This window comes from Mirounga angustirostris, unplaced genomic scaffold (genome assembly GCF_029215605.1).
Source record: "Mirounga angustirostris isolate CCGP_5_RB_7025 unplaced genomic scaffold, mMirAng1.0.hap1 SCAF_16, whole genome shotgun sequence".
Taxonomy (NCBI): domain Eukaryota; kingdom Metazoa; phylum Chordata; class Mammalia; order Carnivora; family Phocidae; genus Mirounga; species Mirounga angustirostris.
The window spans coordinates 28071422-28098675 of record NW_026991724.1 but is presented as its reverse complement, the minus strand read 5'-3'; the positions used below and the strand labels follow the sequence as shown (position 1 = coordinate 28098675).

Here is a 27254-nt window from a genome sequence, read left to right as displayed (position 1 = left end):
GAAACCCTCCTACTCCATGCACCTCACATGTAATCCTGAGGCAATCACAAAGAAAAACTAATTACCCTGGTAAATTAAATGGATAGAATAGGGATTATGTAGTTACAATATGAATTAAATTAAATATCAAATTATATTCAATATTAAATATATTAACATATTAAATATAAATTATAAATTAACATATAATTATGTAAACATTAAATTAAATATTAAATTATAATGTGATATAAAAAGTAAAAGTGCGGGGCGCCTGGGCGGCTCAGTCAGTTAAGCGTCTGTCTTTGGCTGAGGTCATGATCTCAGGGTCCTGGGATCGAGCCCAGCACTGGGCTCCTTGCTTAGCGGGGAGTCTGTTTGTCCCTCTCCCCCTGCCCCTCACCCCTGCTTCTGCTCTCTCTCTCTCTGCTCTTTCTCTCTCAATTCAACAAACAAAAATATATATAAAATCTTAAAAAAAAGTAAAAGTGCATCCTTTGAATGATGGTACTGCAACATTCTCCCTACCTATCATCTGGTTAACTTTAATTCATCCTTTCTCCAGAGAGAACCTCCCAAGACTTGCCTCTAAATTAGATCCCCCTGTTATACTTTTATACAACACCTTACTCTGAGTGATCTTATCCAATGTATGTCATCAGCTATTCACTAGTGTGAATGTTTGCTTACTGTGTGTTTGCTTAGCCCTGGTGGAGGGCATGTCTTGCTCACCACTGTAGCCCCAGTGTGGATATGTCTGGCACACATCAGGCACCCAGTGTAGGTTTATGGAAGCATAGATTAGTCTCCGCCCCATCAGGCAAACATTTTTTCTCCTCGGTGTCCACCCGACCTGACTTTGCCACCAGGTGTCTGACTCCTTGGCTCCTGACCTTGATGGACCTCTGGTTTCCATTGCTGAGAAGGAGGCTCTCTGGCCGCCCCACCCCCTCCTCCCCCACTGGAGGAAAGACCCAGTTCTAGCCATCGAGGTTCAAGACATCCATGCTTGGCTTGTGGCTGACACCTGCCTGGATTGCAGTTAGAGCACTCAGATTTCAGGTAATACACACCTCTGATAGGAAATCCACTTCACCTTGGATGCTGGGGGTTGGGGGAGAGTTTTGAGCACAGGATTAAATTCTGCTCCCCATACATATTTCACGTTCTGATTTTGTTTTCTCTTAGTAACAAGATCATTATGATGCCAACCAATAGGCTGGCCCTCCTGCAGATTTATTGAAGAGATCTGGTAGCATTCCAAGACAAGCAGCATTGTTTGATATAGAAAAGAAGTCCCCTAGGGATCCTCCCCACGTCCATAAAACATCAGTAAAAGCAGCTGATTTCACAAAGTAGCTAAACACAAAAATGGAGCTAATGATCATGGGGGAAATTGCAGAAGAAGGAAAACCAAAATCACACACAATTTCTCAAGGAGCAGAGAAGAATAAAGGCAGGAACAGAGAAAAGGAGAGTAAGGAAGGAGGACCAGGGAGGGCTGTGGAAGTAGACATAATCAGGGGGAGGGTATCTGACCAAAACTCCACCTCCTGCTCCTTCAGTTTCTGTCCCACGCTCATGTTCAAATCCAGCTTCAGGTACTGCTCGCTCTGACTGTAGGCTGGCCACAGAGGCAGGCCTTCCCCGTTAGGGTCCCTGGAAGTGAGGGCAGAGACGGGGGTGAGATTTCCATCCTCCAACCCCTGAATGTGGGGGAGGCTGGGGGGGGGTGGTGGGCGCGGCTCACTTACCCGGTCCGAGCAAAGTTGGCCCAGTATCTCATCATCTTCCTGCTCAGCAATTTCTCCTCCTCGGTGGCTCCTTCTGAAGGAAGACAATCACAAAATCCAGCTCTCACGGATTCACCAGGAGGCCAAGGTGACTCGGGTATGCTGAATCACGTTCACATCTCCCTTCCCGCCGATCCCCTCACCAGCCCACCAATCAATGCATCCATTCTGCATCTGCACAGACTGAGGCCCAGAGCAGCCAGGACTCGCCCAAGGAGTCGTGGCTTCCGAATGCTGGAGGAGGCTGAACATGCAGCTTCCCCATCTAGCCAGTGCTTTTCCAGTCATTCCTATGAGGCTGCGAGCTCCCTGGGGACAGAGACCACCTCTCTCTGTGTCTCTTTCCACCACTCCCCACCTCATGCAATTAATTAATTATTGCATTTCTTTATTTGAGAAAGTAATCCTTGCTCAAAGTACAAAATCCAAAATGCAGCAGGGGTATCTAATGACAATAAATTTCCCTCCCATCTCTTTTCTCCAGACACCCAGTCCCCAGGCTCAGAGGCAACCATAGCTACCAGCTTTTTGAGTGCCCTCCAAAGGCAGCCTAGTCATGTACTAGGGGTTAAGCGGACACCTTTTTACACACTCAGTATAATATGAACACATATTCTCCGTCTTTTTCTTTTTACTAAAATCGTATCCAGGAGATAGTTCCATACTGTCGCCTATAAACCCACCATTTATTGCCATTTATTGTTCTCTAAATGTATAATGCATAAATATGTACATATGCAATTACAAGTGAATATATAATTCATGTATGCAGTACTCTCTTGGTGGATCTTTACATTGGTTTCGATCTTTACACGTTTTCATCATTGCTGGTAAAAGCAATGCTTCAGCGTGTGTCTATACTTTTGCTTGTGTGCAAGTATAATTGCACAAAAAAATTCTAGATGTTGCATTGCTTGGGCAAAGACCATCTGCATTTTAAATTTGGTAGAGTTTTGCATTAATATATGAGGTTGTCTGTCTCCCTACACCTGCTCAAATACATTATGTAAAATGTATTGCTCCTCCCAAACTTGATAGATGAAGAAGTCTTCCTCAGTCAAGGTTAGTGTGCAATCTTCTTGTTATGGGTGAGGTCAAGTGGATTTTCATACTTAAAAGTCACTCATGTTTCCTTTTCCATAAACTGTCTATGTGTATCTGCTAGCCAGCTTTCCACTGGGTTGTTCTTTCCCCACTGGTTTTAGGAGCTCTTTAGATATTAAGGAATTTATTTATTTATTTATTTATTTTTTAAGATTTTATTTATTTGCGAGAGAGAGAATGAGAGACAGAGAACATGAGAGGGAGGAGGGTCAGAGGGAGAAGCAGACTCCCCGCCGAGCAGGGAGCCCGACGTGGGACTCGATCCTGGGACTCCAGGATCATGACCTGAGCCGAAGGCAGTCGCTTAACCAACTGAGCCACCCAGGCGCCCCTAGATATGAAGGAATTTACACTTTGACACACATGTGGTTCATTTTTTCCCGTGTGGACAGTCCTGTGCCCGTCCCACAGTATGAGCTTGGTGATGGCTGCTGAGTAATAGTACAGTGACATTTATTAAGCACTCACTGTGTGCCTTGTGAGAATTTTCACTGAATCCTTATGACAACCTAGTAGTTAAGAGGTAGTTGTGTTATTATCTGCATTATAAGGATGGGAATGAATAAATGACGTAACAAATAAACCTCAGCGCACAAACGTATTTATGCGGAGGCCCGGTCCTCATCGTCGAGAGGCCAGCATGAACTGGTCAAGAGCCTGTATTGTATAATTTCTTTAACAAAATATTTTAGTGATATCTGTAGTATGTAGTTGCTGTAATTTTTTTCTGTGGATAACCTCACCTGATTGGCTTATTTTAGGCCCTGCGCAGGTCATAAATTCAGGAATGGATGAGCTAACCTCACTAGCAGCAGCTCACAAGCATCTACATTAGGCCACCTGGGTCCAGAGGACTTCGGGAATTATGAAAAACATGGTTTTTGGTTTTTGGTTTGTTTGTTTGTTTGTTTTTGCCTTTTAAAGCACTGGGTGGTAGCCTCATCGACAGGTCTGGAAAGGGCAGGGAGGGTAAGACCAGTGGTCAGAGAGAAGGAAGAAAGTGGTTTTAATTAAGAAAAGAAATTAGGTCGCTTGAGTGCCCCCAACTGCCCAGCCCTTTCGGCTTTAGCACAAAGAGAAACACTCATCAAGCCAATGCTGGCAACTCCTTTTCATCTTGGTTTCTAAAAATAAGAGTGGGGGCGTTTTCCAGGGAATGGTTGTGTGTGTAAACCACAGACTAAGTTCTAACCCACCAGTACTCCAGGGCTCTGGCATCATGTTGGGTGGGGGGAGGGGCTTCTCCCCAGCTCATCCCAAGCTCGAGTCCCCACAAGAGCAGAAGCACCCCGCCCCCAAAGCCTGTTCCTTACCGAACATGACAATGTCGCCCTTCAGGAAGGCACCTCCAAATACAAAGCGGATTTCATCAGAGTGATCGGCTTTGACGAAAGTCGGCCTTGTGTCCTTCAAGCACTGGGGCCGGTGTTGAAACTCGTAGAAGTAGACAGGTGCCCCAGCATCTGCACAGAGATAGGAGAGGGCCTGTGGCCAGGGCAAAGCGTGGGGGAACAGAGGCTGGCCCCGCATCCCCACCCAGCAGGTCCTCCACACCCGTGGGTGGGACGGCTCAGAGACAATAGGTGACTTGAACTCTGCTAACTTCCCTCTTCCTTATTGGAGGCTAGTACTTGCCACAGCAGCCCCTGCACCCCTGGTGACAAGAGCTCACTACCCCTCAGGGCAGGCTGAGATAAGCCTTTCCTACTGAGCAAAGATCTACCTCCCTGTGACTTCCTCCCACTGATTCTGGTTCAACTGTCCGGAGACAAACCGAACAGTTATTCCCTGCTTCCAACATTCCTTCTCCTCTGCTAAAGGTCTTTGCTTTGTAATTCCTCCCCACCCCCACCTTTCCCTGCACCATCAATGTTTCTCTACGGGACCACTGCCATTAGCAGCCAACATGCTTACACGCCTCCCGTTAACACACACACACGCGCGCGCGCACACACACAGAGACACACACAAACACACATACATACTCTTGGTCTCAGCTTCCCCTCTGGCTACTGGCTTATCTCTCTAAATCCCTTCTAGCAAGACCCTACAATACTCATTATCTCTGCTCCCTCATTCTCTCTCTCTCTCTCTTAATTAAAGTGTCATTTATGGACAATAAAAAGTGCAGATTTTAATGACATGATTTGATGAGTTTTTGCAAGTGTATACACATTCCTGTAACCACCATGCCAAGGTATACAGAGCATTTCTATCACCCTGGAAAATTCCCTTGTGTGTCTTTGTGGCCGCTCTACCAGGAGACAATCAACCCGTTTATTGATTGTCACCACGGATTAATTTTGCCTGTCCTTGACCTCTGCATAAATGGAGTAGCACAATATATATACTTTTGTGTGTCTGGCTTCTTTTCCTGGGTGTAATGTTTTTGAGATTCATCCATGTTATTTCATGTATCAGTCATTGATTCCTTTTTATCACCAAGTAGTATGCTATTGCATGAATATACCACAATATATTTACCCACTCATCTGATGATAGACTTTTGGGTTCCTTCTAGTTTGGTGCTATTATGATTAAAGCTGCTATTAATGTCCATATGTAAGGAAGGACATAAGCTTTCACTTCTCTTCAGTGAATGCCTAAGAGTAGAATGGTTGAGTAATAGGGTAGGTGTGCACTTAATTTTATAAGAAACTGACAGTTTTCCAGAATGGTTGTACCATTTTACATTCCCTCCAGAAGTCCACGATACTTCTGAATATTCCACATCCTTCACAGTACTTGTGGGTATGGTGTGTGTTTTCAGTATTAGCCATTCTAGTAGGTATACATGGTTTCCTCATTTGGAGTTTATTTTGCATTTCCCTGATGACTAATAATGTTGAGTAACTTTTCATGCGCCAAAAGAGGCTTTCCTATATCTTGTTTTGTGAAGTGTCCTTTCAAGCCTTTTATCCGTTTGTAATTGGAACGTTTGTCTTTTCATTATTGAATTGTAAGAGTTCTCATATGCTGGATGTGAAGTTTTTGTCAGATAATTATGTTGTGAATATTTTCTTCCAGTCTGTGGCTTGCCTTCTCCTTTCTGTAGCAACATTGGGTTTTTTGTTTTTTGTTTTAGGTAAAATACACATAACATAAAATTCACCACTTGAACCATTTCTAAGTATGTAAATCAGTAGGTTTTAGTACATTCAGAATGTTGTACAACCATCACCACTATTGAGGCCCAGAACATTTTCAGCTCCCCAAACAGAAATCCTGGACCCATTATGCAGTCACTCCCCATTTGCCCTTCCCTCCTGTCCTTTGGAAACTGCTTTCTGTCTCTGTGGATTTGCCTATTCTGGACTTTTCATATAAATGGAATCACACATGTGGCCTTTTGTGTCTGGCTTCTTTCACTTAGCATAATGTTCTCATGGTTCAACCACGTTGTAGCAGGTGTCAGGATTTCATTGCTTCCTATGGCCAAATGATAACCCATCTTATGTGTACACCACGTTTTGTTTATCCATTCATCAACTGATAGATCTTTGGGTTGTTACCACTTTCTGGCCTCTCTAAAGAAGGCTGCTATGAACATTCATGTACAATTTTTGCTTGACCAGCTGCTAGTCAATTATCTTGGGTCTATCCCTAGGAGTGGAATTGTTGGGTTATACCGTGATTTTATGTTTAATTTTGTGAGGAATAGTCAAACCACTTTCTGCATTGCATTTATCATTTACCAGTCCCACCAGCAGGACATGAGAGTTCCAGTTTCTCCACATTCTCAATAACACTGTTATTTTCTGGGTTTTGTTTGTTGGTTTTTAAATTATAGCCACTTTAGTGGGTATGAAGTGGTATGTCACTGTGGTTTTGATTTGCGTTTCCCTGATGGTTAATAATGTTGATCACCTTTTCATGTGCTTATTAGTCATTTGTATATCTATTTTGGAGAGATGTCCATTCAATCCTTTGCCCATTTTTGAATTGACTTGTTTGGTTTTTTGCTGAGCTTTAAGGGTCCTTTGTATATTCCAAATAATAGACCCCTATCATATAAATGATTTACAAATATTTTCTCCCACTCTGCAGGTTGTCTTTTTTACTTTCTTTATATTGCCCTTCGATGCACATTAATTTTTCATTTTAATGAAGTCCAATTTATCTGGATTTTTTTCTTTTTTGATTATGCTTTTGTTGTTATATCTAAGAATCCACTGTCATTTTCAACCTATTTGTGTCTTTAGTTCTAATGTGAGTCTCTTCGAACCATGAGAGACAATGGACCCTGAAAAACAAACTGAGGGTTCTAGAGGGGAGGGGGGGTGGGAGGATGGGTTAGCCTGCTGATGGGTATTAAAGAGGGCACGTTCTGCATGGAGCACTGGGTGTTATGCACAAACAATGAATCATGGAACACTACATCAAAAACTAATGATGTAATGTATGGTGATTTAACAATTAAAAAAATTTTTAAAAACCACTAAAAGAAAATAAAGTGAGTCTCTTGTAGACAGCATACAGTTGGACTGTTTTTATAATCCACTCATTCTGCAATGTCTGCCTTTTGAGAGAATCCACTTACGTTTAGTATAATTACTGACTATGAAGGGCTTACTTCTGCTATTTTACTAATGGTTTCCCATATGTCTTATAACTTTTCTATTCTTCAAGTCTTCCATTACCATAATATTTTCCAGTGTACCACTTTGATCCCCTCTTGTTTCTTTTACTATACATATTTTTAGTTATTTTCTAAGTGGTTGCCCTGGGGTTACAATTAACATCCTAATTTATCATAATCTATTTCAAATTAATACCAACTTTGTTTCAATAGTATACAAAAGCTTTCCCCCTTTACAGCTCTGTGCCTTTATATTGTTATTGGCACAGATTGGATCTTGATGCATTGTATGTGAAAACATAGATTTATAATTATTATTTTGTACAGTTGTCTTTAAATCATATAGGAAAACAAGGAGACATTAGACATTAGACAATACTGACTTCTATAAGTAAACATAAGTAATGTAAGTACCATTAGTAGTGTTCTTTTTTCTTCTTGTGGATTTGAGATTCTGTCTAGTGTCCTTTTGTTTCAGTGTTAAGGACTCCCTTTAGCATTTTTCAGGCAGGTTTACTAGTGACAAAATCTCTCAATTTTTGTTTATCTGGTAATGTCTTGATTACCCCTTCATTTTTGAAGATAGTTTTGACAGATATGGAACTCTTGGTTGGCAGGCTTTTTTTTCTTTCTGCACTTTGAATAAGTTATTCTATTGCCTCTGGCCTCTGTGGTTTCTGTTGAGAAATCAGCTGTTAATCTTATTGAAACTACTTTGTACATGATTAGTCTATTCACCTTAACTGCTTTCAGGAATTTCTCTGGTTTTGGTGTTTGATTGATTATATCTCTATGTGGATTTCTGAGTTTTTCCTACTTGGGATTCAAATTCCATCAAATTTGAGACATTTTGATCATAATTTCTTTAAATATTATTTTTACCTCTTTTCTCTTTCCTCTCCTTCTGGAAGTCCTATCTTGCATATGTTGGGATGTTTCATGGTGTTCCACAGGTCTCCTGGGCTCTGTTCATTTTTCCTCATTCCTTTATCTTTCTGATCCTCACACTGGGTAATCTCAATGGATTTATGTTCGAGTTCTCTGTTTCTTTCTTCTCCGTGATCAAATCTGCATTGAGTCTCTCTAATGAATTTTCCATTCCAGTTGCTGTATTTCACAATGCCAGATGTCTATTTGGACCTTGTTACTTGTTATAATTTTATAAATTCTCTCTTTATTGCTTCTCTATGTGGCGAAACATCATTTTCATGGTTTCCTTTAATTTTTTATATGTGGTTTCCTTTATAGCTGTTTGAGTATATTTAATAGTTGGCTTAAAGTGGTTAGTAAATCCAATGTCTGGGGTTCTTCAGGGACAGTTTCTATTAATTTCCTTTTTTCCTGTCTGTGGGCCATACTTTCCCATCTCTTTGCATGACTTGTTGGACACTGGAGATTTTGAATATTATAACGTGGCAACTCTGAACATCAGATTCTACCCCTTTGCCATGGTTTACTGTTACTGCTTGTTGTGGTTGCTGTTGTTAGCTTGTTTAGAAATGTTTCTGTACTAATTTTGACTGTTCTTCGTCATGTGTGACCACCAAAGTCTTTTTTCTCCTGTTATCTTCGTGGTCAACTAATCATTTTATGAGTCAGCTGAGATTTTCATAAATGCCTAAAACAAACAAACAAAATCTCCCAGTCTTTGAAGATGGGCATTGTGTGTGTTGAAGCACACCCTCAACACTCAGCTAGACAGTTTACAACTCTTACTTAGCTTCCACTTTCTGTAAGAGAATAGCCTTCAGGTCAACCAGATACAACAGCTTAGGGCCATCCCAGGCCTTTTCTGAGCATTCTCCCCACTCTGGACATGCACAAGGCCTTCTAATTTCCCAGGAACATGAGGGAGCTTCTCAAACCTTTATTCCCAGAGCATTCCATTGCCCAGCTTTTCTTCCTAAGTGTTGTCTATTGTTTATTCTAACTGTTATCCCTTGCCTCTGGTGGCAGCAACAAATACATTTACTTTTTTTTTTTTTTTTTTTAGAGAGAGCATGCACTCATGTGTGCATGTGAGCAGGGGTGGGGAGGGACAGAGGGAGAGGGAGAGAGAGAATCTTAAGCAGGCTCCATGCCCAGTGCAGAACTGGACACAGGGCTCAGTCTCACCACCCTGAGATTATAACCTGAGCTGAAATCAAGAGTTGGACGCTTAACCAACTGAACCCACCCAGGTGCCCCCAGCAAATGCATTTACCCTTAAATGTTGATGAAAAATGCCCTCCAGGTAGGTTCCTAATCCCTGAGACAGTTCTGGGTTAGGTGAAATAAAAGCAATCCCCTTAAACTTAGTTGTTTAGGGAGCCAGCAGATAGATTAAAGGAAAAAACCACAATTCTTTGAGTATAAGGTCCTTTTTTCTCCCTCCAGTACTAGGAGCCTATACTCTAAATGTGGGCTGCTGTCTTAAAGGCCACTGCCTAGCTGGTAGCAGGAAATGGTGCAGAGTAAATTGAAATGCCACACTCTCTCACTGAGACTCAAGGATCTTTATCTTGATTAAATGTTCACTTGCTTGCTATAAACCCTTGATTTGTTTCCAGGTTCTGATAAAATTGATTCTGACAGTACTTATCAGTTTATTCATTGCTTTTGTGGTGGGACGGATTTTTGGAATTCCCTCCTCCACTATTTTTGCTAACATTATTAACAGTGTTTTTTGATGAGCAAATATATATATATTAATTTTGCTTAAGTACAATTTTAGCTTTTACATTTGGATCTACAACTCATCTCACATTGATTTTTGTGTATAGTGTGAGTTAGGGTGTTGAGGTTCACTTTTTCTACATAAATATCCAGTTATTCCAGCTCTGTTTGTTGAACAGAATTTCCTTTCTCCACTGAATTATCTCAGCGTCTCTGTCAAAAATTGGCTAACTATTTTCTGGACTCTCCACTCTGTTCTATTTGTCTATCCTTCAGCCAATACCAGACATTCTTAATTCCTGCATCTCAAAAATAAGACTTGAAATCACATGACTTGTAAGCCCCCTAACTTTGTTATTCTTTTTCAAGATTGTTTTGGCTATACTTGCATTTCCATATAAATTTTTAAAATCAATTAATTCATTTTTTCCAAAACCACTGCTGAGATTTTGAGATTGGGATGTATTCTCTGAAGATCAGTATACTCATTTTCTCTTGAATCCATTTTAACCAGACTTTTATCTACATCATCCCATCACAATAGTTCCTGTCAAAGTCACCGGTGATCTCTGTGTTCCCAAATTCAAGAGTCAATTCTTGGTCTTCATTCCCTCATCACCTCCGTAGACCTTATGATACAGAATCCCACAGCGCCCTGCAACTGCTATCCCCTGCCCTGTTTTATCTTACTTATATTACCATCTAACACATACATATTCTATCTTTACTTGTTTGTTATCAATCTCCCCCACTAGAATGTGAGTTTCATGGTGGCAGAGTCTTTGTTTTGTTCACTGCTGTATCTCTAGGGCCCAGAATACTGTCAGGCACATAGTAGGCTCTTGGTAAAAAAAAAATTGTGGAAAGATGAGGAAAGGGGAATAGAAGAAAGAGAGAGTGAGTGAGAAGGAGAGAGAGAAGGAATTAGGGCAGGGAGAGGGGAGACAAGGTTTGTGTTCCCCCAAATAATACTCTCTTTCTGGTTGCTCCACTATTCCTTAGAGCTAAAGTGCTTGGGAAGACACTTCCAAAGAGAAAGGAGTCTGGGAAACTAGTCCCCCCCAAATTATGGGGAGGTGGGAATTTTTTGCATGGTCCTGAAGGAGAAGAAACAGAAACAACAGAACTGATCAACATCCCTGAACTCTGAAAGGCACAGGAATTGCAAAGGTCAGTGTGCAGGGTTATATCCCACACATTCTTGAGAACTCCCTCTCACTGAGGGAACAGAAGGGTGGAGCAGGTGGCCAGTCATCAGGCCACAAGACTCTCTGCAGTCACTGGCCTTGCTGGGCTGTGACCCTGCTGTGGGGTGGGGGTGGGGGTACTCAGAGACTCACCTCTGTGATATCGAGCTGTGACCAACCCAGGGACCACAAAGAACACATCTCCAAGCAAGTCCAGAAAACTATCTCGTATCTCAACTGGGGAGTGCTTGTTGGAGAAGTATTGATCAGCCACAAGGTATAAATACTGGTTGGGGATGTGCTGTAAAAAAATCATGGTCACAGGAGACCCAGGTCAACAACAGCCAACACATTGAGCATTTGCTTGGGCGGGCATGATTCTGGGGTCTTTACGTGCATTGTCTCATCTAATCCACACAGTGACCCTATGGGGCAAATATCAAAATTAGCCCCATTTCACAGATGAGGGAACTGAGGCCCAGGGAGGGTAAGTGGTTGTCCAAACCGGTGCAACAATGATTCTTCTGCAAGTCTATCTGCAGCCAGACTGTGCGCTCCTAATCACAGTGCGCACGCCTCTCTGAGATGTCAGAAACAGCCATCCCTGTCAACCAAATGTAGGACTCTTCTGAGTGTAGACCTTTGTACTGCTACTGGGACCCTGCTTCTGGAAGCAGTGCTGCCTCCAGTCCTTTGCTGTTTGATTTGAACAAGTCTCTTGTTGGAGTTCCCTTATCTATAAAAAATGAGTTGTTCAGAGGATTACATGAGAAACGTGCTATCTGGCACAGAGCCCGTCTTCAGTTCTGTCAGTCTCCCCTGAGACCCGTTGCCAAATCCCTGAACAGGGCATTTTGTGCTTTTCTGACCTGGGATGGGGCTGCCTCCCAGGCTTCCATCCCTCAACTTGCCCCAAGCACAAATGCTGGCCAGTGCAAAGTAAACTTCATGAAGATTCAGGATCTGCCACACTGGTGATGTTCTTGGGGATCTGGGAGCCTGGGAAATGCTGGGACAAGTTATGGCACCTGGGCCATCAATCCTCCCACTTGCCACATGAAAACAGGTACAGCCCTGCAGAAGTTTCTTTGGAATTTGGAGACAGTACAGAGCACACCAGGGAGTACTGCTCAGACTCATTCAGCGGGTCCTCTGAAGGCTGCGTGTTTTTAATCAGGCCCAGAGCAACTCCAGGCTCTGGTGCAAGTGCCCCTGATTGGACTATATGACCAGCAGAGCCCCTGGCCCCTGTTCCTCCACGAGCCGGACAAACCTAACTCATTCCTCAAGGCCCTTCTCCCTGAGGGAGCCACGTGGCTCTGGTACCTCTGGTACCTCTGGACATTCCTCTGATCTGGTTTGTTAGACACTGTGCCAAAGTGCCTCCTCCTTCCACCCACCCCACGGTCTGCGGATTCAGTACCGAGGCTGCATATGATGTCACATGCTCTGGGGGGTGGTCCCTTCAGCCCCTACATTACCATGTCCGCAGAGAAGCACGTGAATAGTGGGATGAATGACGTGAATGGGAACAATAAGGACCAGTGGCCACATATCGGCTGGGGCAAGTGTGGCTGCCCTGTGGGCTGGTTTTCAGAGCTCCTTGGATTTTGAGGCTGCATAAGGGATGGTGGAACCATACTTAGCAAAGATTCACTGAATGAGCAAATGAGGAACGTCTATAGCCCCCGTCCCTTCTCCTGAGAGTGGCCCAAGGAGGGTTCAGCTGACTGAAAAATCAGTTGCCCAAGCTCACTTACCAGGACTGTGTGTAGCAAGTGCAGGGCGAGAGACTTGTTGGAGCCCCCGAGGATCTCAGGAAACTCTTTCTGTGGAGAGAAGCACCTCAGGTCACCAGAAGGGAAAGCGGTCTCTCTGAGGGTCAGAGTGCCTGCTTTTTAAGAAAAGAGGCTGGAGAGCAGGAACCTGTTCAACCCCCAGGGGCGACATGCAGGAGCAGCCTCAGTGGGTTGGTGGAGCAATGAAGTTTCTTCTTCCCACGTTTGCTAAAATGCCGCCGGTCCCTGCCATACCTGTGGTCTTGTGGCGCCCGAGTGGCTGCTCTGTGGAAAGGCCATGTTAGGAGCTGACACTGCCCCCACATTCCCATGTTAAAGCCCTAGCCCCCGCTACCTCAGAATGTGACCATGTGGAGAGAGGGTTTTTCAAGAAGTGATTAAATGAGAAAGAGGACGTTAGCTGGGCCCTCATCCAATCTGGCCGGTGGCCTTATATGAGGAGGAAATTCTGACACACAAGAGAGGCACCGGGGATGCGTGCACACAGAGGAAAGACCATGTGGGGACACAGGAAGAAGGCAAGCCAAGGAGGGAGGCCCCAGAAGAAACTGGACCTGCTGACACCTTGATCTTGGACTTCCAGCCTCCAGAACTGTGAGAAAATAAATTTCTGTTGTTTAAACCATCTGGTCTGTGGTATTTTATTACGGCGGCCTTGGCAAACTGATAACAGCCTACACCTTGGCTTTGGCATCAAGTCCAAACAGAGACCAGAAAATCTCAAAGCCAGTGACTTACGGTTCTCTTTCTCAAGACCTTTGCAATCAGGGCCTCTGAGAAGCCAGCAGTTTGCCCACAGCCAGTGAGGTGGCCAGGCTGGGGGTTAAGAACCTAGGCTCTGTATGAGCCTATGGGTAATTATTTGCTAACTGACGCCTCCCTGGCCAGTACCACAGCTTAAAAATATGAGAGGGTAAAAGTACTCTTCAGCTGTCAAATGAATTTCTCTTTGACATTTTCTGCTGAAAATCTTAGGATAATAAATCACCAGGGTAAATATTTAAACAACTTCGTCTCCTGGCATCTGAGGGAATCTCCAGGGTCATTCAATTTATCCACAAGTATATTTCAACTACTGAGAACCTCTCTATATGTTCAGGAGCTGAGATTTGTTTTTGGAGGATTACCCACAGTCTCCAATGGCCAGCAGTGGATGTAATTGCAAGGTCACACGAAATAAGAGCACCGCCCCAGCCTCCTGACCTATGCAGACCTGGGCACCAAATATCATGGCACCACTTGAATAATTCCAATATCTAACATTTACTGAGCACTTGCTATATGCCAGGCTATTTGATGGGTACTTGTGAAGCAGGTAGTAAGACCAGTCCTATTTCACACATTAAGGGAATAAAGGTTCAGAGAGGTTGGGCAGTTCACTTAAGGTCACACAGCAGGTTAACAGAGAACCCAACATTTAATGGCAGAGCCTAAGCGCATGAAAAAAATTATACACCACTGTCTCCTCCCCAGCTGGGAGACTTTGGAAAGGAATTTTAGCTTTTCTGAGGCTAAGTTTCTCTAACTCCCAATGCCTGTTTGCAAGCTGTCGCACCGATGGCATACACTTGGCACGCGGAAGGCAGTTGGGACCGGTTGCAGTGGTTACGGTGGTGGTGGCTGTCATCAGGAGCACCTGCCTTCTTCTTTCTGGCACAGACCTGAAAGTACTGAAGGGCCTTCCTTACGCCATAATCTGTGACTCAGTTGCCTCATTTACAACATGAAGAGAAAGATCCCCACCCTCACTTACCCCAAAACATTGCTCTGTAGGTCAAATTCATCATGGCAGAACGTGCCTTTGACAGCCCAAGGGACTCAGGGTTCTGGCTCTAAACGGGACCAACTAGCGTCTAACCGTGGCAGACCTCTGTCTTTCATGACCGCATCTCTCTCAGCTTGAAAGGAGGAGGTTGGTCTAACTGAGCCATGGTGATATTATGAATTTGAGCATTCCTCCTTTCTGAGGACAGATGAAAAGTTTATTTCGAATCAGGAGGGGCTTCTTAAATGGCAGGGTCAAGGAATCATGGCTCCTTCTCAGCATTCAGCCCGAGCACAAACGATCCCTCCTCAGAGAAGCCTTTCCTCTCTACCCCTTCTCCTCCCTAAAGATCTTCTACCAGTTTACGTACTTCATAGCACTTGCCCCTTCCTGAAACCATCTATTCAACCTTGCATTTCATCTGCTCTCCTCACTCAGATGGGAGCTTGCTGAAAGCTGGAGCCATGTGACTTGTTTAGTGTTGAATGCTTGGGTTTTTTGGGGTTTTTTAAAGATTTTACTTATTTATTTGACACAGAGAGAGACAGCGAGAGAGGGAACACAAGCAGGGGGAGTGGGAGAGGGAGAAGTTGGCCTCCCACGGAGCAGGGAGCCCGATGCAGGGCTCGATCCCACGACCCTGGGATCATGACCTGAGCTGAAGGCAGACGCTTGACGACTGAGCCACCCAGGCACCCCTGAACGCTTGGGTTTTGCCAAGAGTGTAGAGCAGGTAGCAAACGTTCCATTCATACTTGTTGAATGACTAAAGCGATTCAATAATTTTGCAAGTTGGACGAACCTCGGGAGCTCTCTTGGAAGTCAAAATGCCAGAACTGAGGCTGGACGTGAAAATGTAAAGGCCTGAAATTTTCCAAACCTGCATGAATTTCACCTTTGAAGTATAGTAACTGTGCTAATTTGAAACAATCCTTTGTAATGTTTTGATCAAAGCTCAAATGGATCCCATCCTCCCTTACTGTTTATAGAGTTGTTTCTTTCTCTATAAGCCTTATATGAGGAGCAGGGCAGACACTGGCTACGGCTGCCCCCAATCCTCAGTTACCCTCTTTGAGCGAGAGGAAGGGGCGTCTCTGCGTCCTTGGCTGCCGGGCTCCCTCACAGCACTTGGCGTCCTGCATGGGAGTGCTCAGCTTGGAAGCACACAGCTGCCTCGCGGCTGAGGGAGCGACAGGGAGGACAGCTGGGATTCTTACCAGGGGCAGCAGGAAGCCACACTCGTGGTTATTGACTCCGATGACAGAAGGAACGGAATTAAATGTTTTTTCAGTCAATAGGTCTAGAGGCTCATCAGGAAAGAAAAAACCATCAACCACTCGAGTGAAAGACTTGGTTTTCTGGAATAAGGAAGAAAAGAAAAATCAGCATCTGTTTCTTTTCCTAAAATCCGCTGTCCCCCAAACCCTTAGCCCAGCAGAGCCAACCCACTCCAGCAGTGGTCAAACTGCATTAAGAAAGGAAAAATAAGCCACCTTTGGCCCTTCCCAAGGCACGAGTGCTGCCTGCCCAGCCCTGCCACTTACTTGGGCAAAGGGGCTCAGCTTCCTGCCTAGAGTCCTCATCTGCTGAATGAGGATAATAATTAGTATCTACCTAAAAAAGACAGGAGCCTACAACAGTGGTTCTCAAGGTATGGGTCCTGGACCAGCAGCATCAGCATATCACCTGGGAACTTGTTAGAAACAAATTCTTAGGCCCCCGCCCAAGCCTACTAGATATGAAACTCTGGGGGTACAGCCCGGCCAACTCGTTTCACAAGCCCTCCAGGTGATTCTGATGCACGCTCAAGTTTGAGAACCACTGGCCAAATGCAATGGGCAGAGTGGTGAGCTAGGGGCAGGCATGGTGTGGGGGGCTGGAGGTGGTCAGAGTAGTGGGGGTTGGTGTATCTTTGCCTTCGACTTGGCTGGATAGTTCTTGGGTCTCAGGAAGCAACACCTGGCTCTATCCATGGTTTTCTGGGGTCTCTGTTTGGGAATAGGGGTGGAAGGGAGTACATAGAAGACCTTTCACACTACATCAGGTCAAGGACTTTGTAACCAGCTCCCAGATTCCAGCACTGCTCACAGCAGACACTTCATCCACGCCAAATAGCTACTTAACAAATGTTGGAATGTGACAGATAATGACCTCGCTCTTCCAAGGACCATCAGAAGCTCTCAAGATTGGAAGGGACATAACAGCTCATTTGGTCCAATGAATCATCCAGTGACTAAAATCTGTCAGCAGTCATCGAGATTCTGCTTGCATACCTATAGAGGTGGGTGTCACACTACCTTATCTAGGAGCTGGTTGTTTTGAAGACAACCGTGTTTTTAGAAAATTCTTGGTTATACCAAGCCAAAATGGCTTCCTAACAGAACTCCTGCTCTTGGCATTGAATTAACTTCTGGCAGCATGTGGAACAGGTGCAGTCCCTCTTCCCGGTGACTTAGAGACAACCTTCATATTTTCCTGGATGTTCTCCAGGCTAAGCAGCACCCCAACCCATCAAGTTCCTTAAATTACCTACCAGGGTTCTACATATTCTACATATTCTACCTTGTGTTTCTATGGCCATTACTCTGAATCCCAACCTCCATCTTTCCAAAGTCCCAAATCAAAGTAAGTAAGAGAGTGGTGGAGTCTCTCGGCCCCCAGACCCTCCCGTCCGTCTTCACCTTGTTGATGTCCAACAACTCCTCGGGGGATTTAGCCCTCAGGCACTGCAGCAAGGCCTCGGAGTCTGATGCGTTGCAACCACAGACATGCGCGATCACCTGCAACTATTTCCAGAGGACTGGGTCAGAGCACAGCAATGAAGGCCGCCAAGAAAATGAAAGTTGAAAAGAGTCCTTGATCCAGCCCCAGGCTGGTTCCTCATATATGAAGCCTGCTGCCCCTCCCCACCCCCATGTACATGTAATGGAATGTACCCATTGAGGACAGGCTGGCCCTGGACCTCTTCACGCTCCTGCCTGACCCTCCTGGCCATATTCAGCAACAGCTGGAGCTGGGGGAGGTGGTGTGTCAGTCTGTGGCTACCGAATAGAGTCAAGCTTCCTGGTCACGGAGACACCAGTCCTATGACATTGACTCCATGGCACTAGGCCCCACTGAGCCCAGAAGCCCAACTCAGGAGCCCCAAGAGTGAGGAGCAGCTTTGCAAGCATGACTTAACTGTATGCTGAGGCATGACTCTGGCTCAGTCTCAGCTTGTCAGCTCTGCTCAGCCTCACCCCCACTGCAGCCTGGAAAACCCTGAACATCTTTTTCTGTCTCCCACCAATTCACTCATCCCCACCTCCTCTGAGATGTCCTTTCATGAACTCCCTCCTTCTCTAATTTCCTGTCATGTCACGGATTCCCACCTGCTCTTCCTAACCTTTTCCTAAACACTATCTCTCCCAGTCATTGAACTTTCCTTGAGCACTTTTCCCTTGAAAGTGGTGGTCCCTAAGTGCTTGGGAGTCACGAAGGCTCTGAAAATCCAATGAAAACTACAAACCCTCTCCCTGGGAAAATGCACAAACATACAGAATCTGCCTACAACTGTAGGAGCTCAAGGACCACCTCCCAGACTTTTCCTGGACTCCAGGTTAAAGATGATGGTCTTCTCAAGTCAGTGTGGCCTGTCTCCATTTATAAGCCTACAAGTTCTAACACAGAGCTGGGGGGACAAGGGACACTCAATATATGTGTGCTGAATGAATAAGTATGTGCACAAACCGAAAGCTGATATATCGTGTTCTCCAAATCAATATTCCCTGTGTATTGAGGGTATGTTTACAATATCATATCTCTAGGTCTCTGCTCTTGGTGTACACCGTTATTTTCTACAAGGTGTTTAAGCAAATATACCACTAAAATGCACAGTCCCCAGGAGATGGCTCCACAGCCCTGTGCTAATATTCATTGACTGAATCAGCTCATTTGTTAACTCATTCATTCGGCAAACATCAATAGTCACCTACTAGAACCTAGGCATTATGCTGGGACGTGAAAGAGACAGAGACCTTGGTCTCCAGGTCCTCACTGCTTGGTAGAGCACTAAACAAGATGACAGATGACAAAAGTCTGGGGCATATGCCTCACCGTCCCCTTACAATCTCATGCCAGACAACATGCATCAGTCACAGTGTTCTTTCCCACTGAACTGGAAACAGCTTCAGAATCTTTCTTAACATAGTACTCTAGGTGGAATGGAGTAGGTACAGGAAATGAAGTATATATCACACAGGGGACTGAGTTATATATCCCAGGTGAAGAAGAGTGAATAAGATGTAAGAACTATCACATATACATTCATGTACACACGCACGCACACACATTCATGTGCACCAGCTGGACGGCGCTGGAGAACTACTTCCTGAACCAGGCCTTCCATGAAGCAGTAAGGTTCGCCTTGGCCAGCATCGGATTCTTTGGCCATGGTCGGTAAGGACGGCCAAGCACATGGTCTATCAACACCTAACCACGTTCTCCCCTGACCAAGCAGAGGAAGCTAGAGAGGTATTAACAATATACCTACATCTTCATTCCTCTCATCATCGGGGGCCCTCAGGAAAGGGATGATGGCTACCCCACTCTCCATGATGGCTTTGTGGAATAAGCCATTCGCCATGGGGGATAGAATCTGGAATGAGAACACAGGAGACCAGGAGAAGTCAGGCAGGGGACTCCCCATCCACTACACACACCACCCATCCTTCTTTAAAGAAACCTTCCCAGGAAGTCTCCTTAAAAGCTCTACACATACAGGAGAAAAAAAAAAAAAAGCCCTGGTTTGGGGATTCAAGGACGAGCCATGAAAGTTTAGGCAAGTTATTTAACCTCTCTGAGCCCCAAACTCCCAGGAACTTTGAGGTCAAACATTCTAGTGTGTGAGTGCTAGCTCCTTCACTTCCTGGCTGGAGAACCTCAGGCAAGTTTTTTATATATTTCTGAGCATCAATCTATTCCCTGCAAAACCAGAAGGAAAAATGGAGCCCATATCACAGAACTGTTCTGTAGGGCAGAAGTAACGAATGCAGAAGGCTTTGCACGATGCCTGGTCAAATACTACACACTCCGGAAATGGCGGCTGTCATCATATATGTAAAAGTTGATTTACTCTAATTCACCTTATCGAGTTATCTTGAAGACAGAAAAATATCTTGTATATTGTCAAGTGCTATACAGCAGAAGCTCTCTTAACCCACTTCCATGTAACTGCCTTCTGTGATTAACCTGTTAGCTGAGGCCCAGGAGATGCCGACCCCTCAGAGCCAGAGGGCTGTTTTTTAGTGCCACACACCTTTCTATTCCCACCGGTTTCTGGCCACGAGTAAGGTGCATTTGCTCCCAAACTTGCTTTGTCATTTACACTTGCTATTGTAATGACCTAATCGATGAAATATCGTGGGAACCAATGAAGTATGCATGTAAAAAGAAAACAAAATTATGTTTGGGGAAAGAAACCTTTGATGAAGGCAAGTAGCTGAAAAATACCGCCGTCAGATTAATTTGGTGTGAACAAGGTAAGAGTATAAGATATGTGGGGAGGCAGCAGAAGCTTCCATGAGCACGCTGTATTCACAGACTACAAGGCAGGCACCTCAAGTTCGTGCTCGCTGTAAAGAAGCTAAAGCAGCTGTTAGAGGACAATGAATCTGGGGGGAGGGGGTTATGCCCAGAGCCCACGGTGGATCTCTGGCCAACAGACTGACCCTGAAAAGATATGGCACCGTATCAAACCATTGGTGGAGAAATGCACACTTTATGTTGGAAGTTGAAATAAAATGTTATGTGCGTCCTTTGTTACTTTATGTTTTAACTGAGCTTTTCTATTAAACGAGTAATTACCTGTCCAGGGCTTCGACCCTATAAATATAAGGGATTTTTCTTCAAACTGTTACTCACTAGGTGATCTTGGGCAGTTCATTTAAACTCTTCCTGATGACAGCTCTTGTCCACGAAAGGAGACTGAGCCGCTAACTCACGATGGGAGGCTTGAGGGAGACAAGGTGTCTGTTCGACATGAAGTACCAATCAGCCACGAGTGATTCACGGTCCTCATTTTTGTGACCTCTCCCACCGAGGTTCGTTCAAGCCCCCCAAAGAGAAGAACTCACAAGGCTGGAAACACTTATGGCTCCCGCTGACTCGCCAAAGAGGGTCACAGAGCGTGGGTCCCCACCGAAGAACTCGATGTTCTCCTGGACCCAGGTTAAGGCGGCCATCTGGTCCAGGAAGGCCCAGTTCCCCCGAGCATGCTGGTCCCCTGTGCTGGGGCAAGAGGCAGGGTGAGAATGCTCAGTGGATGTCAATCTGCTTCCTGAAGCTCAAGGAGTTCGAGGTGGAGGCTCTGTTTGTCCATCTGCTGGTCAAATGCAGAGGGTCTGGGCCCTTAAGGAGGGCAGAGCCATGAGATAGAAGGACCCTGGTCCCTGATGGACCACATGGAAAGATGTCTGTCAGTCATGATCACTCAGCTGGACCTTACTTGAGTGAGAAAGATTTTTTTTGTTGTTTTAATCCACCAAGACTTGGGGGTTAATCTCTTCCTGCTGCAAAAATTACCTAACTACTTTGGGTCACATTTGTTCAATGTCACTGAAGGCTCATTCCTCCTTAGGCGGCTGGGCACTGAATCCCCTATGGCTGCCCACAGCTGTGCCTTGGGGATCCGGGGTGTCAGTCACGTGGGGACACTCACTTGAAGAAACCAAATATTCCTAGCCGGTACTGGGTGGTCACAATCAGCACATCCTCATAGGCAGCCAGGGCGGACCCGTCGAAGATGGAGGCTGAGCCAGTCTCGAAGGCACCCCCAGGGAGCCACACCATGACCTGTGGAAGGGAGAAGACCTTTCTAGGCAACCTGCCAGAAACTCACATCCCCTCCCCATGCATGCTGGGACCTTCTTTCTTTAGGGAAATATAAGCATCTCACTTTCCTTTCTAAGTAGCATCAGAGGTTTTGTCTTTTGAAGAAGGCCCAGGGGTAAGCTTGTGGGCTCTGGCATCTGGGTACTCCTGGGTTTGATTCCCAGCTCTGCCACAGATGAGCTGGGTGACATTGGGCAGATTACTTAACCTCTCTGAGGCTCATTTTTCTCATCTGTAAGATGTGAAGAATGAAAGTATCTCACTGATGGGTTATCATGAGATTTTAAACAAGATCCTGCATCTAAAGTTCTTAGAACAATTTCAAGTGCTCAGAAAGTATTAACTAAATATCTCTGAACTTGTGATCCATAGGAAGAAGGAAATCACTGTAAGCCATGTAGGAGAGCAAAAACCACTTAAGTTGTTTTAACTTCACCCCTTCCCCTACCTACAGAGAGAAGAGAAGCGAGGAGAGATGACAGGGAAGAGAAGTGCGAAAACTTTACTATATTGATTAGAAAAATTGGGACTGGGGAACATTAAACATTCACATGGTACCATCAGGATTGATATACTTATTAATAAATCCTTTCCATTCTCTCTTTTTAAAAAAGATTTGTTCATTTATTTTAGTGAGAGAGAGCGTGCAGGTGGGGAGGGGCAGAGGGAGAGAGAATCTTAAGGAGACTGCACACTGAGCATGGGGCCTGATCTCACGACCCTGAGATCACGACCTGATGAGAAACCAAGAGTCCGAGGCTTCACCAATGACGCCACCCAGGTGCCCCGCCCTTCTCTTTTTTAAAGTCATACTAGGGACTACAACTCTTGGGGTGGGAAAAGAGAATAAAGCCACTGAGGAAAAAGAAAGCCCTGGCTTTGGCATCGGACCTGCCACTTACTGTGTGTACGACGTGGAACAAGTCACTTATGCCATCCCCGTGCCTCATCTTCTTAATCTGTACAATGGGTCCAATAATCCTTACCCACTGGTTACTGTGGGGGTTAAATGAGATAATATACTGTGGCTGGCACATAGTCAGTGCTCAATACATATTGTTAGGATCCAACAGATTGAGTCTCCCATTGCACTGGCGAAGGGGAGACAGGATACAGGAGGGTGTGGTTAAAAATTAATACCTTTCCTGTTCACTTATACAGAGATATTTTACATTCTTAAATGAAATACTTAATATTATTACCTGTCCTCACTGCAAACAGAAAAATTGGAGGATGAAATGATCCTTTTTAAAAAAGGATTTCCCGAACAAACAAGCAAACAGAAAATCAGGGTCCTTTTAAGCAGTGTCTTTCTAAATGTTTACAGACCATTAAATACTCAACAGAGGGGAAAAACAAAACAAAATAAAAATCAAAGGTCAAGTCAAGTCACTGCCAACAAAGAAGCAATCAGAAAGGAAGATAAAGTGAATCTGTCATTAAATGACTTTTTAAGAGTTATTGATGCGTCAAGTGATTACATTTCCCTTTTACCCAACAGGGGGTAGGATTGATTCTAGCCACTGTGCCTGGGTCCCTGGGCAAGAACCCGCTAGCTGGAGCCCCGGCATGACAGGCAGCCTTACGGGGAGCTTGGAGCCGGTGTCCGCATGGGCGGGCACATAGATGTTAAGGTACAGGCAGTCTTCGGACACTTCCAATTTGGGGTAATGCACCTTGAGAAAGTGTTGATCTGAGAGCAGCCACTCTGAGTTCTGGAGGCACCTTGGAGGAAGGAAGGAGAAATCCTCAGAGTTGCTGTCGGCTAACTCGCCTGGGAGGGGACAGGCCTTGTGACCACAGAGAGGCCTGGTGGTCTCCCGTGTCTGAGCGGAAGAGGCATATGGGAGCTACTGGTACAAAGTCTGATCAGCTCCCCGGCCCCCGCCATGGTGGCACAGACAAAGAAACACACTATAATTCTTTTTGATCTGGTTTTTGGGTAGGAAACCACGTCGTGCAGAGTAATTGTATCATTAACTTCTAGCACTCACCCATGCCTACAGCCACTACCACAATTCAGATACACACACATAAAGATTCAACATGGCTCAACAATTCCCCAACCTAGAGGGCAAGACACTAGGTTACATAGCAAGGGCTTTGCTCTAGCAGCTCCCTTTTCTGCCCCCAGAGGAACAAAAGGACATTTCTAGGCCTTTCCACCAGGAACCAATGGAGGTAGATGTGCAGGGAGATTCCTGTATCCGAGCCTTTGCTCAAGCTGGTCCCTATGCCCAGACTGCTCTCTGCTCATAGCTGTTTGCTCATGTTCTTCCCTGTCTTTCAGATTCGGTACAAGTGCCACCTCCTCCAAGAAGCCTTCTGAGATTTCTCCAGTTAGACCACAGCTTTTTAGAAACACCTATATATGTTGTGTTCTTCCCTTGAAGTTCTCCTAGACTTGCACATGAGTGTTACCATCTTCCTCCACTCAAATGTGAGCAGCTAAAAACTGTTTTAGTCACCTCGGTACCTCACAGTCCCTAGGACTGAGCATGTGACACAGTAGGATTGAGTGAGGCCAATATATGTGATTCCTAATATTCTCAGGGCTCAATTAGTGTTAATTTTTTTTAATAGAAGAGTGTACAGCTTAGGCGGTAGGAAACCATCACTGCAAATTTACCCCCATATGCCTCTTCCACTCAGACAAGTGCTTATGCATTTTTGCCCCTTTGTATATTGTTTATGAGAAATCAAGGCCTCACTGGTTTCAGCAAAGCCATCCCTGACCTCCCTCCAAGGTTAGACTAGGTGGTTCCTTCTCAGCATCCTTCTCTGATCCCCTAAAAGGTTGCCCTTGTCACTCTATATTTTAATCGGTGTTATTATTTATGCCCCTACCACCCCCACCAGCCTACAAGTTCCTTCAGGGCAACTGTGACCAGCCCACTGTGTGCCCCCAGGGCCTTACAGAGAGGCAATTACTGAGTTGGTTCTCAATGGATATTAGTTGAATGAATACATGAAGGAAGGAACAGATGAGTTTCAGCTTAGTGTCCTCAGTCCCTGGGCCACATGGGTTCTTCTGTGGCTTAGACAGCTTCCTGGCACCAGGGTACTCCTTCTGCCTGGGACCCCAAGGCCAAGAACCAAGAACCAGTGTGGCCCAACCTGAGGACTTCCCAGAATCTGAGCATCAGAAGATTCTGGGGGATTTTCAAGTCTCACCTCCCAACCTATGCTTAAGTCCTCATCACGATTCACCAACCTCAGCTTGAACATTTGCAATGACGGGGGGCTCCTGACCCAGGACACACGCATTTATTCTACAGGTGTTTGTGGATTTCCCTGCATTAGGCACAGAGCACTAGAGCTGAAATCCCTTTTGGGTGGTTCTTCACCCCAAAGCCAGTCTGGACCCTGGAGACTAAGCCTAGGTGGGGGGTGACATGGAAACACCTGGACCAAGACTCAGTAAGTCCGTCACAGTGGTTTCCAAAGCCGATTGGTCCTCAAATCACTAGACACCTTCCAGTGAAACCAGTTTCCTGGGCCCAGCTCTGGAGATTCTGACTCAGGAAGTCCCAAGAAGGGAGCCCAAGGAATCTGCGTGCTCTGAACACCACCACCAGTGATCCTGCTGATTAGCCAGCTGGGGGGCCATGGGATTACTGGAGCCCTTGTCCACTTCCGCACCCCTCCTCCTCCTCCTTGGTGCCCCCACCTTTCCCAGGGAGCTGCATGACCTTTATTCCCCTTCAGTACTCTGCCCCCATGCCCAGGTCACATTCCACCACAGGATTGAGCCTGCTCTTACAATTTAGGGTAGGACGTGGCATCTCGGAGCTCATTCCAGGGCAAGGCAGGCTTTGGTTTCTTAAATCGCAGGGGTCCTAGAGGGGGCGCAGCGTAGGGGATCCCGAGGAACATGTTCACAGGCATGGTGCTTCCCAGCACAATGGCTTGCTTCCCCCGGACCCATCCCAGCCTGGTGCTCCTCATCGGTGCATCCGCGGCTGGCCCTGAGGGAACACACAGGGAGGAATCAGGAGTGGCTGGATAGAGAATCGGAATGAGCCCAACTAGGAGCTCCCCTCACTGGGGGCACTCCTTCTCAGCCCAGAGGCTGGGCAACAGGAAGTAGCTAGACTCCCTGTCAATGAACCCCTGTCCAGGGCTTCTTTCAAGATTGCTTAGAAAGCACCTGCATCAGAGCACCGACTTAGTTTCTCCTAGGAGCACAACACCGAGCCCCAAAATTTGCCCGGGTCACCCTGGGGAACAAGGAAGCTCTCCCTTCCACCGAGCAAATTTCCCTTATTCTGGAACTGATGGATGCCAGGCTCTGCAGACCCTAGCATCCCACAAAGTCATCTGGCCCAGAGTCGTCTTCATACCCATCAGCACACTTGCTGGCCTGTCTGCGCATCCCCTATATGACTACTAGCTTTTTGGTTTTTCTTAAAATTAAATTTAAATAAACTTAAAAATCTTACCCAGAGGACTCCCAAGCAGTAACAGCTATGGACTTGGGCTTTGGCTGAGTTAGGCCTATGTTTCTGAATACACATGAAAATGAATATACATCAACGAAAGTAAAAAGTTCGCATGATGTTGTCACCTGACATCAGCTCATCCGCCTCCGGGGATATGAGGATGACATTTTGGGGACCCGAGAGTGCAAGCTTCTCGGTCTCCACATAGAATATGGAGTGCTGAGAAGTTCACTGCCAGCTACTTACTGAGCAGGACTCAGGTGTCCTGGAGCTACCCGCTCTAATGTCATTCTAATACAGAACGTCCTGTCCAGGCGGGCCGCAGTGCAAAGCTCGGGCTCCATCCTAGCCCCTCCCCGGTGCCTCCGACAGAGGGCTCTCCAGGCTCTGACAAGGTGTGAGCAACCCACGGACAGGACCGGGGTCTTCTGCGCTCTACCCACTCCCACAAAGGAGACTCTGGCGGGGGTGGGGGGGTGGGCTGGTGGTGGCTTTCAGTAACACCAGGACATTGGCCAGGTGCCCCGAGGTTACTACATAGCCTTTTATGAGCCTTCGGACCTCCGAGAGATGGGTTTGTTTGCACTAGTGGAAAATCCTCTATGGTGAGGAAATCTCCCTACCCCAACTTCTGAGGGCTCTCCTCTCCCACAGGGTGTCTCACCCTCGGTGGCAGCTGCAAGGACCCAAACAGCCCAGATCAGGGTCTGGCCCCGGTGCCCCCACTCCCCGCTCATCCGGCTGGCCTGCCTGGACTCCTTGCACCTCCACGGCCGCAGCTGGCCTCAGAGAGCTTCCGTCAGGGACAAGAAAGGGCTTCCTGTCTGCAGACAAATGCTGAGCAGGCAGACACAGGACACCAGGCTGGTGAAGAGAGGCAGCGGACCAAGATTTTCGGAGGAATTGGCCAAGCAAGACTTTCCTGTTCTGATTTACATAAGGAGAAGCTGATGATTAACTTGTAAGCTGGGGAAGGATAATGTGGCAGGCCCTGGGCGTGCGGAATGGGACAAATACAAGGGACGCTGGGGATCAGGGAAGTCAAAGACCTTAACTCCAGCCCCTGCAGGGGCCAGGAAGG

General features: G+C 45.9%; 1 protein-coding gene across 2 annotated transcripts; it reads right to left on the bottom strand.

Moving 5' to 3' along the window:
* Positions 1–536: 536 nt before the first annotated feature.
* CES5A (carboxylesterase 5A) lies at positions 537–26961 on the bottom strand. Of its 2 annotated transcripts, XM_045891102.3 has the most exons (13): positions 26838–26961; positions 25495–25699; positions 23318–23456; positions 21559–21692; positions 20975–21128; positions 19393–19497; positions 17543–17647; positions 16079–16219; positions 13058–13126; positions 11451–11598; positions 4190–4339; positions 1734–1806; positions 537–1638 (listed from the first exon to the last, which is right to left on the bottom strand). In XM_045891102.3, the coding sequence occupies exons 1-13, from the start codon at positions 26908–26910 to the stop codon at positions 1413–1415; spliced, it is 1722 nt and encodes a 573-aa protein (XP_045747058.1). In that variant the 5' UTR covers positions 26911–26961; the 3' UTR covers positions 537–1412. The 2 variants fall into 2 exon arrangements, with proteins under 2 accessions (XP_045747058.1, XP_064436557.1); XM_064580487.1 differs by lacking the exon at positions 26838–26961 and having other exon boundaries at positions 25495–25694.
* Between the last annotated feature and the right edge of the window lie 293 nt (positions 26962–27254).

Coding starts and splice junctions, on each gene's coding strand:
- CES5A (XM_045891102.3), bottom strand. CDS start 26,910: ATGAGCGGGGAGTGGGGGCACCGGGGCCAGACCCTGATCTGGGCTGTT. Junction 25,700..26,837: donor CCTTGCAGCTGCCACCGAGG/GTGAGACACCCT, acceptor GTGTTCCCTCAG/GGCCAGCCGCGGATGCACCG. Junction 17,648..19,392: donor ATGATGAGAGGAATGAAGAT/GTAGGTATATTG, acceptor CTCTGGAAATAG/TTGCAGGTGATCGCGCATGT.